The sequence below is a fragment of the Mustelus asterias genome, chromosome 23 (genome assembly GCF_964213995.1).
Source record: "Mustelus asterias chromosome 23, sMusAst1.hap1.1, whole genome shotgun sequence".
NCBI lineage: Eukaryota > Metazoa > Chordata > Chondrichthyes > Carcharhiniformes > Triakidae > Mustelus > Mustelus asterias.
Window position 1 is genome coordinate 26,216,132 of NC_135823.1, and position 18,343 is coordinate 26,234,474.

The 18,343-nt window shown below is 40.1% G+C and overlaps 1 protein-coding gene across 1 annotated transcript in view; it reads right to left on the bottom strand.

The window, feature by feature from the left end:
* sdk1a (sidekick cell adhesion molecule 1a) overlaps positions 1-18,343 on the bottom strand; it is an 839,938-nt gene that overhangs the window by 39,369 nt on the left and 782,226 nt on the right. Inside the window, exons 34-37 of the mRNA XM_078240149.1 lie at positions 16,196-16,252; positions 9,289-9,390; positions 9,071-9,186; positions 7,915-8,101 (exon numbers count right to left, since the gene is read on the bottom strand). Coding sequence (XP_078096275.1) covers positions 7,915-8,101; positions 9,071-9,186; positions 9,289-9,390; positions 16,196-16,252 — 462 coding nt within the window. The remainder of the gene's footprint in view (positions 1-7,914; positions 8,102-9,070; positions 9,187-9,288; positions 9,391-16,195; positions 16,253-18,343) is intronic.

Here is an 18,343-nt window from a genome sequence, read left to right on the forward strand (position 1 = left end):
CTTTTTCTGTAAGTCTAGGATTAGGATGACTACACACCAGACAAAAGACAACTACAACAGATGGTAGCAATGGTTAACTACGATGAAAGGAGCAACAAGTGAAGAGTCCAGTAACTGGCAGAAACAGCAAGGGAATCTACTTCAGGCCAAGAACAGCACGTGAAAATCTCCAACTGTACTCCAGACAAAGCACAGAAAAAGGAAGAGATGGAAAAAGTCCTACCTCTACCAGATTCCTTCGACCAAGTGGAGCTCCCGGATCAAGCCGAGAAGTGGCAGAACTTGCATCAGAGGTTTATTAGGTACAGGACAGCATCGGGACTAGCAGAAAAGACTAGCAAAGAGCAAATAAGTACCTTACTATACGCCATCAGAAGTAGAGCAGATGACGTTACGGTCAGACAGGACATAAACAAAGACATGGCATTGAATGCAGAAGTCATTAAAAACACCATTATAGAGCGAGCAAAATTTAATAGGTGCATCCAAAGACCAGCAGAGAGCATAGATTCCTTTAGTAATGAGCTATATCGATTAGTAGATGATTATGAATATGGAGCCCTGAAAGATGAAGTAACTAGAAATTGAATTGTCTGTATACTCTGATATTTTGCAATCGAAAGAAGACTTGACCCTATCGAAAGCAGTACAAATAGTGAGGCAGAGAGAGAAAAGAAAGCAAAACAACAGTTTCATTTGAAGTGAGAAAAAAGCTTGTGGAGAAAGTGAGCTGATAGGAGTCCAGTTTACAGCACGAAAAAATTGCAGCACACCCAACCCCTAATTGCCATTATTTAGTGTTCTCATTATGGTGGGAAAAGCTGCACCGGCACGGCAAGTGCCACACCAATAATGTGAAGTGTCATTCCTGCAAGAAGAGAGGCCACTTTAAATCAGTTTGCCGCAGCAAACAGCTTTTGATGAAATAATTAATGCAGGAACAGCCAAAATCATGTACCATCCAGGAAGTTGAAGACATTCAAGATGATAAAAAAACAATAAGGACCATTCTTGGAAGAAGTCGGGGATCAAATGGAAATTATTGGTGTGCAGATATTATGGTGAAAGGATATAAAACAAACTTCAAGTTAAACAATGAAGCACGAGTTTCAATTCTGGCAGTGACAGGAAAGTGATTAAAACTAGAGATACTTCAGCCATCAACCATAAAACTCCATGATCCAGCAGATATTCAGCTGAAAGTCAAGGGACAGTTGACTGTAAAACTCCAATATAAGGGAAGAGAAATCACAGAAAACTTGTATGTAATTCACAATCAAGAATGCTCATTGTTTAGCTGGAAAGTTTGCACAGATTTATAACTTCTCTTTAAAGGAGATGAATTGGAAAACCTAGAGGAAACCAGACAGAAGAACAGGTGAAGGAACCAAGTGAATATGTGCAGGGCAAACGGCAAATAACAGCAGATGCATTATCACACATTCCTGCTGGAGAGCCTGAACTATGAACAAAAATCATACTGAGAAGGTAAAATCATATATTTCATTCATAACATAGTTCTTACCAGCAACCACATGGAAGCTAAATGAAATATGTCAAGCACAGAAAACAGATGGAAAATGTGTAAAATCAGAGAATGTGTTCCGAAGAATAATCAAAAACAGTACTTTGAACAATGCGGACATCTCAGTTTTATAGACAAGAGTCCTCAGACTTGAAATCCTTCAAAGAATACACCAGTTGTGCTGGGCATTAAATTCTGTTTGGTGGCAAAGGATTTCAAAATCACCAGAGCACATGATTTTGACCTGCTTCATCTGTGCAACCTGTGTTTACCCCAGTCCAACGCCGGCATCTCCACATCATCTGTGCAATCCATCAATAAGAGGAGGAACCTTTGATAGTATCATCACTGTCGCCCAGACCATTGGAATATCTTGGAATTGATTTATTTGAGCTCAAGGAGAAAGCATTCCACATAGCTGTCGATTTTCAGATGGAATAAGGTTAAACATCTTCATGGAACAAGCTCAGAAGCCATCATCAATGCACTAAACAAACTTTTTGCCACACCTGGTATTCCAGATCTTGTAATTTCAGAATGGTCTGCAGTTTGCAAATGAAGGGTCCAAGAAATTTACAGAAGACTATGGATTTGTCCACATAACCAATTCACCTAGTTACCCTCAAGTGAGGCCAAGAAAGAATCAAAGGTTTGTTGAAAAAGAATGACAATCTCAACTTAGCACTGTTGAGCTACTGTTCCACACCACTACAGAATGGATTAACTCCTTCAGAATCACCAATGGGAAGGAAATTGCACACACAACTTCCTATTTTTCAAATAAGCTAACATCATCCCTAAAAGAGAAAATGAGGAGAAAGATGCGCATCGTGCAAATCAGAGAAAAATTACCTTCAACACCATAGAGTTCTCAAGTTATCAGATAAACCAAATCTGGATTAGAGACCAGACTAAAGAAGGTCAAGTACTGGAAAAGACACAAAGTCCAAGATCTTATCTGGTTCAAAAAGAGAATGGGGTAGTGAGAAGAGATAGAAGGGCCTTCATAGAAGACGACCACCAATTGAATGGACTATCATTATGATCAGGAAGACAACCTGAACAAAGAATCAATAGTCTCTGAAGACTCATAAGCCACTCCACATAGTTCAAGCGAGAACACGCAGAAACCTATCCAATGCAACCTCAAAGAGAGATCCGAATGGGGTCAGGGAGATTGGGAGAAACCACCACAATGCTGTAAACCAGAAGTGAAGGCAGAGTCTTTGTAGAGAGATGTACGTTAATGTAAATAGCATTTACTGAGTTAGAGATTTAGAGGGAGATGTAGTGTTAATTCTGTAAATATATTGTCTGCATCATCAGTGAAGTAAGATCACCTGATGACTAAACACGGAGAGAGACAGCACCATGTAGAGATTATCTTGTAAATAGTCAGCATAACGTGTATTGCTTCCAGAATTATCCGTAAGCCCAAGACCATTACTACCACATACCAAACCAAAGACGGCAATAACAGATTTTCAACTTTAGAATTTTCTGTATCACGTGTCGCTTCAGGAATCCTGCTGTTGTGCTTTGGACAATTTATTCCATAATGATATTTTGAATCACATCTGAAACACCCATTAACAATTCCCCAGGCATTCCATGGGTTCGTTTGTTTATTGTTACTACTCCAATCCTGTCATCTTCTAGAGATGCCATAAATGTCTTCATCCTCATTTCTTTTTTCTGTCCTCCTTTTGTTGTACTGATGCCTGCCACAAAAGGCTGTATCATTGAGTTCTCCATCCTTTATAACACTGTGGAATGTCCTATTTTGTGCCATCAAGACTGCTGAAAATGACTACTTTCTCAGGAATGTTTTTAAAGCATCATCCTTCTCTTTCTCTCTGAGAATCTAACCCCCGCTAAGACTGGGAGCCTATCCATGTGCAATACCTTAGCACAATCTGAAAATTTTAATGCGAGCACTGAACAAGGAATAGATCACCTTTCTTTTAAATTTTATCCATAAAGCTTAATAGAAATGTAATGTTACTCGGTATCCAACTGACATGCTGCTAGCTTACAAAATACTTTGCTTCTAACTTTTTGTTAGGAAGAGACAATGCCAAGGCCAGACCTTGTTTTCTCTTCAGTAAGGACGTAACCTGTGTCCATGTACTTTTCCATTCCTCACAGAGTTCAGATTCAGAGACCATCGTTGGGCAATCATCCCTGACAATTATACTTGGTTTCAGCCATTCTTCACAGAAGTAATTCAGATTACAATCTTCTGTCTGAAATTTTTTTTTCGCTCCAAATCTTCTCCTTTAGGCAACCATTCTCTACTACCATGTTAAATTGTCTGAGCCAGGTGGTGAATAATGAAAATAGACACTAATCCTTTTCTTGATGAGTTTATTTACAGAATGCAGCACTACATATGTCTGCCTTCTACCTACCACTCCCTCCATTTCCTAGCTGTATCTGTTTAGAAGTCATCAGAGGAACTGACCATATATAATCCTACAATGAAACTAGCTGGCACACAATAACATTTTAGCAAGTTATGTACAGAAGAGTAAGATGAGGATGTAAATGTTGATAACGTCTGGATGTTATGAGCCTACAGATCTTAACTCTCCTTCAAAGGGAGATGCGAGGCTCAAGTAATGTTTAGCACTTTCCCCAAATTAAGATTGAAAAGAAACAAATCAGAGAACAACTGTTCAGTTCTCGTCTCATCTCTGTCAGACAAATGGCATAAGGGGACTCCAAAACATAGAAAGAAGTTTAACAACACCAGGTTAAAGTCCAACAGGTTTATTTGGTAGCAAAAGCCACAAGCTTTCGGAGCCTTAAGCTCCTTGATTACTCCAAAACATGCCAGAGAGTTCAGATAGTTAGGGAAGGGCAAACAATACTTCAGTAAACTGTGGAATGGTTCTATTGGAACAAAGCAGCCTTAGGAGAATAGGAAATAGTTACAATAAATATGCTGGTTAATGCAGTTATGTATTGGAGAGTCAAACACTCAGCTTTGGATGCAACCTCCACATGTTGAAAAGACTGTAAATGTTGCAATCAATAATTGGTTTCTCAAGATATGATTCAGTAATTATTTTAGAAGTCTCATGAAAAAAAACAGAAAAAAAGTCTGCCTTGTTCCTTGCAAAAAGCAGTACAAATCTACCTTAAACTTTAAGCGTAGGAGTAGAGTTAGCAATGATTCATCTTCCTAATTGTCAGGTACCTATTTCCTACAGATAACAATTTGGTTCTAAACTTGGCAATTAATCAACAGTATATTGTTTAGGAAGCAATTTATCACTATTGTAACGGAAGGGGAAAATAATGAAGCAAGTATTATATTAACAGCCTTGGGATAAAGTCTGGTGCATCTCAAATATGATAACCCCGAGACCAATTCAGCAGTGACTCTTTGATACACTGATTGGGAGATAATATCTGGATATATAATCTCACCTCAGCTCTGGAATGCAGGTCTTTTGTTCATGTTTGAACCAAGGCTGTAATGAGGTCAGGAACTGAGTAGCCCAGGCGGAACCCAAACTGAGCATCAGTGAGCAGGTTATTGATAAGCAAGGGTTGTTTAATTGAACTGTTCATCACTTCCTTCCATCACTTTATTGATGATTGAGAGTAGACTGATGGGGTGGTAATTGGCTGGGTTGTAATTTGTCTTGCTTGTTGTGTACAGGTCATACCTGGGTAATTTTCCACATTTCCGGGCAGATGCCAGTGTTGTAGATGTACCGGAACAGCTTGGCTAGGGGCGTGGCAAGTTCTGGAGCACAAACCTTCCTATTGCTGGAATATTGGCAGAGCCCACAGCGCCTCATGGATGCCCTGTCTAGAGTTGCTAGATCTGTTCAAAGTCTATCCCACTTTGCACAGTGGTAGTGCCACACAATGTAATGGAAGGTATCCTAAATGTGAGGATGGGATTTCGTCTCCACAAGGGCTGTTTGGTGGTCACTCCTACCAATACCATCATGGGTGGATGCATCTGCGGCAGACAGAGTTGATGTTGAGGTTGAGGACTCCAAGGGCAATTCTCTCCCAACTGTAAACTGTGCTGCCACCTCTGCTGGGTCTGTCCTGCCAGTGGGACAGGACTGGTAATGGTGGTGTCTGAGACGTTGGTATAATTCTGTCACTATGACTATGTTCAGGCTGTTGCTTGCCTAGTCTTTGAGACAGCTCTCCCAATTTCGGCACAGGCCCCCAGATGTTACTGAGGAAGACTCTGTAGGGTTGATAGGACTGCATTTGTCATTGTTGTTTCTGGTGCCTAACTCGATGCAGGATGGTCCAGCTGATTTCATTTCTTTTTGTAGATTTTGTAGTGGTTGGATAGAAATGAGTGGCTCGCTGGGCCATTTCAGAGGGCATTTAGGAGTCACCCACATTACTATGTGTCTGGAGTCACATGTAGGCCAGTCTACGTAAGGACAGCAGGTTTCCTTCTCTGAAGGACATTGATGAACCAAATGGGCTTTTATGACAAGCGACACTGGTTTCAGGCTAATCATTTTAATTCAAGATTTTTTATTTGAATTGAAATTCCACCACCAGTCATGGGTCCACAGAGGATTGCTCTGGGTCTCTGGATTACTAAATCCAGTGATAATACCACTATGGCACTGCCTCCCCCAATTGATTCAACATGGTTTCCTTTTCATAAAACATGTTGACTCTGCCTGATTGCTTTCAATTTTTTCCTATGACAAATGTTAAGCTAACTAATCTGTAGTTTCCTGCTTTCTGTCTCCCTCCCTTTTTGAATAAAGAGGTTACATTTGCTATTGTCCAATTTAATGGCACCTTTCGTGAATCCAGGAAATTCTGGAAAATTAATACCAATACATCAACTATTTAATTAGCTGCTTCTTTTAAGACCCACAGATGAAGTCCATCTGGACTTAGGGATTTGTCAGCCCGCAGCTCCAACAATTTACTCCATAAATTTACTTAACAAGTCCCTGACAATTGTAATTTTCCTGAGTCCTCCCTCCCTTCCATTCCTAATTTACAGCTCTTTGTGGGAATTACTTTTATCCATTATGGTGAAGACCAATGTCAAATACCTGTTTAATTCATCTGCCATCTCTTTCCTTCTCATTGTTAACTCTCCAGATTCACTTTCTACAGGACCAACACTCACTTCAATGATTTTTTCTTATTTAAGTATTGAGAGAAACTCTTAATTCTAACTAGCTTTCTCTTGTACCTCAATTTTTCCCTCCTTCTTAATCCCTTTCTCACTCTTTTCTGTTCTTTACATTCTGTCCACTCTTTTGATCTGGCACCTGTCTTTGCACAATTATGTTTTTTTCTTCAACTTCATACTACCTATAACTTTTTTAGTTAACCACAGATAGTGAATCTTTCCCTTAGGACCTTCCCTTCTGGTTGGAATTTATTTTTTTTGTATATTCTGAAGTATCCCTTTTAATATCTGCCACTGCATCACTACTGACCTATCCCTTACCCTCCCTCATTTGCCTGTTCGCTTGAGCTAGTTCTGCTTTCATTTCCTTATAATTGCCCTTATATAAGTTTAAAATACTAGTCTTGGAACTACTCTTCTCTCCCTCCAATTGAATGTTAAATTCAATCATATTATGATCATGGCTACCCAGAGGTGCCTTAAATTTGAAGTTATCAATTAATCCTATCTTGTTGCTTTATCCTAATTTCTTTCAGGAACCCTAACATATTTTACTTATGATCTCCATGCTAACGTATTGTGTACGTTAATTTCCCCACGTCCTTTTTTTTTCAGCGCTGGTAGGAGATAGCAGGAGGAAGTAAACTCACTACTACTTTAACAAGGATGTTTCAGTATGATGCTGAAGAAAGGCGTGGCATTTCTGAAAGTGGCTACATGGGCGAGATGCAGAATAATAGTTCTTTCTAAAGGCATCAGAATACAGTGAAATATCACAGTTGAATAATTTGGTGACATATGACGAACTGGCCAAGTGCTGCTATATTCGATTGTGCATTTACCTTATAACTCTATTGTTAACACCAGAACCAGAAGTTACTATTTTGTCCTGGGTATGGATAGGCTGAGTAATCCAGCCCAACTTTACAGGTCTAGTCATGTCATTTACCAATCATATTCGATAGACTTTCCTGAGATACTGACAGAGTTCACCTGACAAGAAATTAAGTGTGACTTCCAAACAACTATGCAACTATAACGACAATTATTGCCCTATATGTAACAATTGTGTAATCCACTGTGTAACATAAATACCAGGGGCATAAAGACCATTTGCAGTGTTTCCATGGATTATCAGGGGACCCATGGAGATTTCAGTAATAATTATATTTTCATAATACTGATTATTGTATATCACTTTGATAAAGGCTCTGAATATTGTACAAAGAGTAATTCATTCTCTTACCAGCCTGGTGTGTCCTTCCCTCAACTGGGTCACTCCTGGGTCCATCCCCAGCAGCATTGAATGCTGACACACTGACCATGTACACAGTATAGCTGGTCAGGTTTTTAAGTCTGATGGTGTTCTCTGGGAGGAAGAGGATCTTCACCTTCTGTGTTTCATTCTGGTCCTGCAGCTCCCAGTAATGAATCTGTAAATGAATTATTCACAGTTTTTATAACAGATGAATAATGGTAAGATCTGCAGGTAAGATGGAACAACAAAAGAAATATTCAATATTATATGTAATAGTTATAAAATATAAAGTCAAGATTCATGCTGATTCAAACATGCATCCTAAACTAGCCAATTTTTTGTCCTGCTTGATTCTTCTCTGTAGTAGAGGATGCTAGTTATCCTCAGCAATTGACTAAGTGTCCATTTTTCACCTGTCAGGTTAGACACAGGTTGTTTCATCATGAAGGATCAGTGCCTAGTCCTGTTGTATCCAGTACTCTAGGTGTGATCTCATCAATGCCCTGTACAGTTGTTGCAGGACTTCCCTACTTTTGTACTCCATCCCCCTTGCGATAAAGGCCAACATTCCATGTGCTTTTCTACTTATTTGTACCTGCATGATGACTTTTTAATGTGTCATATAAAAAGATTAAGGATTGGGTTTTTAATGGTTTACTGTTTTTATAATTACTGAATGTCAAATTATATATGATTTTAAAATCCACATATTTTTAAAAATAATTCTTTTTAAAGTTTATTATATTTTAGCTTCTGTCTTAATCCAATCACAGTCGCCTATTTCAACACCTGAAAATTTAAATTAAAAGTGAAGGATAATCAGTTAAACAGTATTGTCCACTGGCTTGATATGGATTGTCTTAGCGTCTAGACAACTTATGTGACCATTAATACAGTGCCTCACTGTAGCAGTCTGGATAAAACTCTTTGGTCATTGGGGAAAATCTGATTATTACAAATGAAAATGATCAATTCTGATTTTTCCTTGTTACTGCGGAATTTGTCAGAAGTGCAAATTAGCCAATTTCCACAGAACCCAAGTGTCAGAAAAGCAACTCTGGAATGTAAAGGAGCATTATTGGGGTGTTCTCCGCAAGTATAACATTAATTTTATAACACTCAGAGCCATTAAATTTAAATTTACCTTGTAACCCTGTATCTTGCCATTCTGTGACTCTACTGGGGGAGGATCCCATGTAATTTCCAATTGAGTTGCTGTGAGAGGATGTACCTTTACATTCTGAGGACCTTTTGTAGGAACTGGTGGGGAAACAATACAGAGATTCAGTGATGGTCAAATAAAGCAAATAAAAGACCAAAAGAAAAGCAAAATAGTTGTCCCTTTTGCCATCATTTGCTTACCTGCTTCTCCAACATAGACCTCTTTCGGGCTGCTGGCAGGACTCTCACCCACTACATTAAAGGTTTTCATTAGGATTTCATATCTTGTATATTTTTTCAGTTCTACAGAATAAAAGATGCGAAAACTTTGCTACATATTTCAAATAAGCATAATTATAAAATTAGCCTTGACATGTGATTGTCATGAAGGTTTTTTTTATCAAAGGAGAACATTGCTCTGAAAAGGGAAGGAAATAGGAAAGTGAGAAAAATTCTTTCAGAAAAAAAGGAAGAGTCACCATTTTTCTGGTGATTTCTAGTCATGTTGGATCTCCTGTCCTGAAAAGACATGCTCAGTTGATTATATGCATGAGCCTGTCTCCTTGCACACTTCACTCTGCAGTTATCACTGAGCAGAGTGAAGTGCAGCATTCTTAATGTTTCTCAAACCAATCCTGTCACTCAAGTTTAACTAACTCTCAGTAGTTGCCAGTACTCCAAATCTGTCAAAGCCCTGCATATTTCTCCCATTTAAACGGTTTGTGTACTTCCAAAAAAACTGCAATGTTTGCTAAATTGAGGGGCAACATTGCACAATGCAGTGCTTCCAACCAAGATCTGCAGTAACATATACTTACATTAAAATGGTATGTGTTTGCGGCAGGTTATTCATAATCACATACATTTAAAATATAAAGAATGTATTTGAATATTTCTGTATTTGCACAGAATATGGTATAAATATTTGTATAGATTTTCATTTACATGTTAGGCTAAGTAATGTATACACATGTGCAAGTGTAGGAAATTTTGATACATATGCTCTTTAAGATATAGCAAGATACTAATTGCGGCATCGGTAAAAGTGAAGGGCAGTTCCTTCCCCACACAAGGGGTGATCTGATAAACAGGCTGGCCAAGGTTCCTCCATAAAAATGTTGCTTCAGCAGGCTGACAAGAGGATTGGCAGGAGCATTGACATTGTCAAGGCATGTTGACATGCCACAACACTGTAACTGCACAGTGAAAAGCAAAGGATATAAGAAATGGGTATGGTTGGATAATGGTTTACAGTGGGAGACGTGTTGAAAACATAATTTCCATTCAATTAAATTTAACATTCTTTTTCTTCCTTTGATTTTAATGTTTACCTACCCAGTCAAATGACCTATACAGAAAAAATATATTTCAATCAATTAAAATAACTATCAAATCTATTTAATTATGTTTTAACATGATTTGTTTATTTCTTTGAATAGAGCTAGGCAGGTAGCTGGTTCATTGCACAGAAATAATTTTTAAAATCTGATGGCTTGCAATGTCTGAGGAAAGAACAAAGGAGGAAAAGAAGAAATGTTTCAATATAATTGCACAATTAAGCTGTGAAATTTATTACCTTGCTCTGCCTCTTTCAAAAGTATGGGTGGAAATGAAGTTAGCTGCTAGCGACAGGAGATAAGGAAAGGAGAGAAATAAGGGGATTAGTGTCATAGACTCAGAATCATAGGCCTGGATTTTCACTGAGTCAGGGAATGGGAACCCTTTAAAAGGGCAGAGGGTACTGCTTTTGACATTTTGGGCCCCAATTCACAGGTTGTCTAATTTTCTTCAAATGGTGTGGCTGGTTCCTGCCAAAGGCTTGACCCAGCACTCCCGACCTTGCCAGTTCCATCGCTGAGACGTACGAGTCCTACTAATCCACAATCTTTATGGAGTCAGGCTAGATACTTAAAAGGTCATGGTTCACGACCCCAGAGATATGTGCTCGAGAGGACCTTTGAAAGGTAAGTTCATATGGTCTTCCTCATGTATCCTATGCCAGGTTATGTTCCTCATGCAACCATGTCCTCTTATGCCCCCATTCCAAGCTATGCCCTTCCACTCACCCCCTATAGCCCCTAATGCTAAGCTAATTCCATGCCCATTAACCCACTATACACTGCACAGAATCTATGCACCCTATAGTAATAGTAGAATGTGTAAAAATGCTTGAAGAAGTAATTCATTCATAACTTTCTACTATATTGAAAAACTCATTCCACTAGAAGGCAATGAGTGTGTCAATCATCCAGATCCTTCAAAGTATCAATAATAAAATCTCCAAGCCCTTGAAATCATTTAACTTTGTGTAAGTAAACATTGTGAAATTGACCACAGAGATCAGAGAGCCTGAGCTGACAATCAAGCAATGTTTTCTCTGGGATGTGCTGTTTCAACAACGGTAAAGGTGGTCTGAACTTTCAGCCAAGTATACATAATTAGGCATGACTGACAACACTTGTTGTTGAAACACCTACGCTCCAGAAAAACCATGAATTACTTTTAAAAGCCATTTTTTAAAAATCCTATTCTACTCATATTATTATTTATTTGTGGATTGTAGGTGCCACTACCATAGTCCATGTGATGCAGGTACACCAACAGTGCTATTAGAAAGGGAGTTCCAGGATTTTGACCCAGCAACAATGAAGCAGCAGCTACATAGATCCAAACCAGGGTGGAGTATGACTTGGAAGAGAATTTGAGAGGTTGTGGTGTTCCAATGTATCTGCTGCCCTTGACCTTTAAGGTGGTAGAGCTCACTGGTTTTGAAGATGCTATCAAAAGGGCCCTGCTGCTGCAGTGCATCTTGTAGATGGTACAAATTGCTGTCACTGTGCATCGGTGGTGGAGGGAGTGAATGATTAAGGTGGTGGATGGGGCGCCAATTAAGCGGGCTGCTTTGTCCTTGATGGTGTCAAACTTCTTGAGTGTTGAAGGAGCTGCACTTATCCAGACAAATGGAGAGTATTCCATCACAATCCTGACTTGTGGCTTGTAGATGAAGAACAGTCTTTGGGAAGTCAGGAGCTGAGTTACTCTCCACAGAATTCCTAGACTCTAATTTGTTCCTGTGGCCACAGTATTTATATAGCTGGTTCAGTTCAAGCTCTGGTCAATGGTAACCCCTAGGATGTTGATAATTCAGCAATGGAAATGCCACTAAATATCAAGGGGAAATAGTTAGATTCTCTCTTGTTGGAGATGGCCATTGCCTGGCACTTGTGTGTTGTGAATGTCACTTGCCACTTATCAGTCCAAACCTGAATATTGTCTAGGTCTTGCTGCATATGGACATGGACCGCTTCAGTGTCTGAAGAGTCACAAATGGTGCTGAGCATTGTGCAATCATCTGCCAACATCTATATTTCTGACCTTTTGATAGAGGGAAGATCATTAATGAAACAGCTGAAGATGACTGGGCCTAGGACACAACCTCGGACAAGATGGTTGTGGTTGTTGGAAGTCAAGCATCCTGCTTAATCTCCAATAACCATAACTATTTTTCTTTGTGCTACGTATGACTACAACCAGTGGAGAGTTTACCCCTAGATTCCCTTTGACTTCAGTTTTGCTCAGGCTCCTTGATATCAAGGGCAGTCACACTCACCTCGCCTCTTGAGTTCAGCTCTTTTGTCCATGTTTAAACCAAGGTTGCAATGAGGTCAGGAGCTGAGTGTTCCCAGTGCAACCCAAACTGACTTAGTTATTGCTGAGTCAATGCATTGGTTATTCCTGAGTAAATGGTGCTCAATAGCAGTCGATGACATCTTTGATCACCTTGCTGATGATTGAGAGTAGACTAATGAAGCGGTAATTAGCTGGATTGGATTTGTCCTGCTTTTTGAGTACAGGACAAACCTGGGCAATTTTCCACTTTGCCGTGTAGATGCCAGTGATGGAACAGCTTGGCTTGGGCATGGTTAGTTCTGGAGCAGAAGTCTGCAGTCTTAGTGCCAGAATGTTGTAAGGCCCCATAGCCTTTGCCATATCCAATGGCTTTAGCCATTTATTGATATCATGTGGAATGAATCAAATTGGGCTGAAGGACTGACATCTGTTATGCTGGGGATCTTCGGAGGAGGCGACAAATGCTTCAGCCTTGTCTTTTTCAGGTGATGTGCTGATCTCTCCCATCATTGAGGATGGGGATATTTTTCCAGTTAGTTATTTAATTGTCCACCACGATTCACGACTGGACATGGCAGAGCAGCAAAGCTTAGATCTGAAACCTATGGTTGTCGGAGTTCTCAGCTTTGTCATTTGCCTGCTGTATCTGCTATTTAGCATGCAAGTGGTCTTGTGTTGTGGCTTCATCATGTTGACACCTCATTTTTAGGTATGCCCTCTTCATTAACCAGGTAATTCATGGCTTAATGGTAATGGTAGAGCGGCGAATAGGCTGGGTCATGAAGTTACAGATTTTGGTTGTATACAATTCTGCTGCTGTTAATGGCACACAGCGTTTCATGGACACCCAGCTTTGAGTTGCTAGATCTGTTTCAAATCTAAACTATTTAAAACGATGATAATGCCCCACATGATGGAGGGTATCCTCAATGTGAAAACAGTACTTTGTTTCCACAAGAACTGTGTTGTGGTCACTCCTATTAATACTGTCATGGGCTGATGCATCTGCGACAAGTAGATTGATGAGAACAAGATTAAGTAAAATTTTCACTGTTGTTGGCTCTCTTATCAGCTCCCAAAGTCCCAGTCTAGCAGCTATGTGTTTTAGCACTTTGGTGGCGTTTGCTACCAAATAAACCTGTTGGACTTTAACCTGGTGTTGTTAGACTCCTTACTGTGTTTTAGCACTTGGCCAGCTCAGTCAGTTGTGGTGTTACTGAGCTTGGTGAAAGACATTGAAATGCCCCCTCGGACACCACCAATTTTGGCCTCAGGTTGTTAGTAAGGATTTTGCGGGGTTGACAGGGCTGGGCGAGTCAATGTTGTTTCCAGTTCCTAGGTTGATGGCAGGTGGTCCACCAGGTTTCACTCCTTTTGGACTTTGATTTGATTTATTATGGTCACATGAATTAATATACAGTGAAAAATATTGTTTCTTGCACGCTACACAGACAAAGCATACCGTACATAGAGAAGGAAACGAGAGAGTGCAGAATGTAGTGTTACAGTCATAGCTAGGGTGTAGAGAAAAATCAACTTAACGCGAGGTAGGTCCATTCAAAAGTCTGAAGGTAGCAGGGAAGAAGCTGTTTTTGAGTCGGTTGGTACGTGTCCTCAGACTTTTGTATCCTTTTATGAATAGGAGTCTGACATCGGTATTCCCAGGGTTGAGTATAGGGCCTGCTGTGGACCTGTTGCAGCGATAGGCGAACTGTAGTGGATCCAGGCAATCTGGGAGGCAAGAATAGATTTGTGCCATGACTAACCTTTCGAAGCACTTCATAATGATGGATGTCAGAGCCACGAGATGATAGTTATTAAGGCACACTGCCTGGCTTTTCTTTGGTACCGGGATGATGGTTGTTTTCTTGAAGCAGGTATGGACCTGAGATTGGTGTAAAGAGAGATTGAAGATTTCTGTGAATAGCTCCACCAGCTGGTCTGCACAGGACCTGAGTGCTCGTCTGGGTACCCCATCTGGGCTAGTTGCTTTCTGTGGGAAATGCTGCTCTGACGTCTGCAATGTTGACTTCGGTTACAGGTTCGTCCGAGGCTTCCGGGTTGGATGGCGTGTTCTTGCTGACCTTTTGCTCAAAACAGGCATATAATGCGTTGAGCTCATCGGGGAGGGATGCTTTGGAGCTGGCGATTTTATCTGCCTTCATCTTGTAGCCTCTTACGTCTTGCAGACCATGCCATAGTTGGCTGGAGTCCATTTGGCTAGCCTGAGATTCTAGCTTGATCCGGTACTGACTTTTGGCATCTTTGATGGATCTCTTTGTCACAGTTTGATACAACTGAGTGGTTTGCTGGGCCATTTCAGAGGGCACTTAAATGACGACCACACTTCTGTGGGTCTGGAGTCACATGTAGACCAGCTTTCTTTCCCTAAAGGACATTACTGAACCAGATGGGTTTTTACGACAATCAACAACGGTTTCATGGTCACCATTAGATTAGCTTTTAATTCCATATTTATTAACAATTTAAATTCCACCTTGGTGGAATTTGAACCTTTATCCCCACAGCATTAGCCTGGGCCTCTGGATTACCAGTCCAGTGACATTACCACAACACCGCCACCTCATCTTAAATTTCATTAGTTCTTTACTGTGTATAATGAGTCAGTGGACATGGAAGTGCAGAGCTTGGCATAGGTGGAATAAGGGTGAGTGGAAAGGCACAGCTAGGATAGGGAGCATGAGGAGCCATAGGGGGCGAGTGGAAAGACTTGGCATAGTTTGTTCCCTATAGCTTGGCAGAGGGGACATATGGTGCCTGAGGAGGTGGGTGGAGGTATAACGTGCCATGGATGGGCATAACCCATCCATCCCTGAAATGAGTGTGCGGGAGGTGAGGGGTGAGTGCTGGAGGGTCTTTGTGTTTTTGTTTTAACTAGCACTAAGTCGCACAACACTGATGCAAGTCTTTTAACAGCCTGTCTCCGCACCCCTTGTGGTTGCCTCCAAACTTTTTCCCAGGTTGGCTGCCCCCCCACCAGCCTCTATCCACAGCCGACAATAAGATCACGCCTTTGCAGGCACCTCCTCCCGAGGCAGGCGGGCTGAACTGGAAATTAACCCAACTCCCACTATCTGCATCGAGGAAGAAAATTCAGGCCAGAGTCATTTATAGCATAGAAGGAGGCCATTTAGACCACAGAGATAGGGACAGAAAGAAAGAACAGAAGAAACTGAATTACAGAAATATTTACAGCTAGAATATTTGTTGAAGTCAGATTAAGTGATTTGATCTCAAATGTATCTAATCCACTTTGCACATTGCAGACATGGGAAAGTGGCACATTGCTTTCTAGCAGTGTAAGAACACTGAATTCAAAAGAGGGTACAGCATAGCCAAACCATTGACTTAGTCAAAGTGATTTTGAATACTTGTAAATCCTGAGCTACATAAAGAAATAAGATTATGACAAGTGAATAAGAACATTAAAACAAAAGGAGGGTGTGTCTACACTTACGTGTTAGTTCGAACTCGGTTACTGTGGAGCTGCTCACTGTCTTGAAGCTACTCTCAGCTATGTGAGGCAAGCAAAGCAAAATAAGTGAATTCGGGTTTAGAAGATTAGTATCTGCAAATGCTCACTGACAACAAGGAGGATAAGTATCAATTAACAAGACATAAAAAGTGACAAAATCTCCTTTTAAGTATATTTTTGAAATTAATGATATACTCAAATTCCAAGTTATAACAGCTGTCGACACTGGAAAAATATCAGCGCTACATTTATGGTGAGACACGTTACAAACCTATTTAAACATGTGAAACGGTGTTTATTTTTCAGTGTCTCAATTTGAAGTTGTGTTTTCAAATTAAAATGAACGACACTTGATGCTGTTAGTTAATACTGCTCTTGAGACAAGGCATTTTGTTCACTCATGTTTGATTTTCCTAATCTTCAATACTAAAACATCTCTGTAAGCTGATTACTTTTAATAAAATCACAGAAATTTAAACACAGGAGGCTATTTCAGCTCATCAGGCCTGTGTTATTTCGAACTCATGGAGCTATCTATACCCAATACTCTTTCTCCATAACCATGTTTTTCTTTGAGTGTTAAGCTTCTTCTTAAACACAGTGATTGAATCAACTCCAATTGCCATTTATGATAAAGTATCACAGTCTCAATAACACTTTGCATGAAGCACATTTCTTTGAAATTTTCCCTTTAGGTATCTTTTTGATGGCTCTCCTGAAAAATCCTATCAATCAATGATGATTGGAAGAAGCCTGTTAGGGCACTAATGGGCAATGTTAAATTAATCTAGTACTAACCTTAAATTAATATCCTGCAATGATTAATTGACCAGTGAAAGTGTTAAAACGTGTCTTTTACTGTTGACCTCTCAAACATTTTAATCATTTTGAACATTTTTACTAGGCTTTCCTTAACCTTCTCTGTTCGAGTGAAACACCTCAAGCCATCAGGTCCATCAGCATAGCTGTATTCTCTCATCTCTGATTCTATCCTAGTAAATCAGTCACAACTTTTCGATGGTGGCTATATGATTCCTGTAAAGGAATGTCCAAAACTATACCGCTGATCAACTGTACCTGATATAGGGTGGGATTCTCCGGCCGCACTCGCCACAAAATCGGAGAATCCCGCCCAAGGTCAATGGACCTTTCCGAGGTCCACCCCCTGCCTGCTACAATTCTCATGGCAGGCGGGATGGGAGAATTCCCCCTATCATCTTACGAATGGCCATATATATTATACCAGTGACACGCACATTCCATGAATTAATAAAAAAGAATGTAGAATTATATTTGCCTTTTTAATGTATTTTCCAAATGCTAACCCTGCCTGTGTATGGGTACCTCTAAATAGTCTCATCCTCACCTACAAGAATTTTAGCATTTACAATATTGGCCAGAATTTTACTCCCCCACTTCACAGTTATCACTGAACTGTTTTTGCCACATAACTAGCTACTTGCTCCCCGAACATATTTTAAAATTACATACTAGAAGCAGAGGCTAACCTAGGAGCTAATAAGAGTAAGGAAATTAAAGTAATTAGAATCAGCAGAATAAAAAAAAAGGAAACTCAGGGTACTAAAATCCAACAAATCCCCAGGACCTGAGGCCACATCCTAAGGTTTGAAATGAGATTGTTGCAGAGATAGCTGAAGTGCTGGCTATGATTTTTCAAAATTCCCTAGATTTTAGAACGGTCCAGGAATATTGGAACTTAGCAAATGTAATACCGCTATTCAAGGAAAATAGGGAGAGAGAAAACAGGGAACTTCAGGTCAGCTAACCTGACATCAGTCAACCAAGTGCTGGAATCTAACAATGCACTAGAAAAGCCGAGAGTGATTAGAACAAGTCAACACTGTTTTACAAAGGGGAAATTCTCTCTGACAAATTTATTAGAGATTTTTGACTGTTATGCCTGCATAATGTGGCCGCAGGTCTAACAAAGGATGGGCACTCTAATTTTTAACAGAACAGAATGAAAGGACAATATACCCTGACCCAAGATGGAGTCTGGAAGCCAAGTGACCTCTTGTGTGTTTTGTATTGACACAGGGACAGGCACACCTGGGCAAATCTCTGGGAAGTCACTTAATATGAAAACTACCTACCCAGGTGCTGATTACC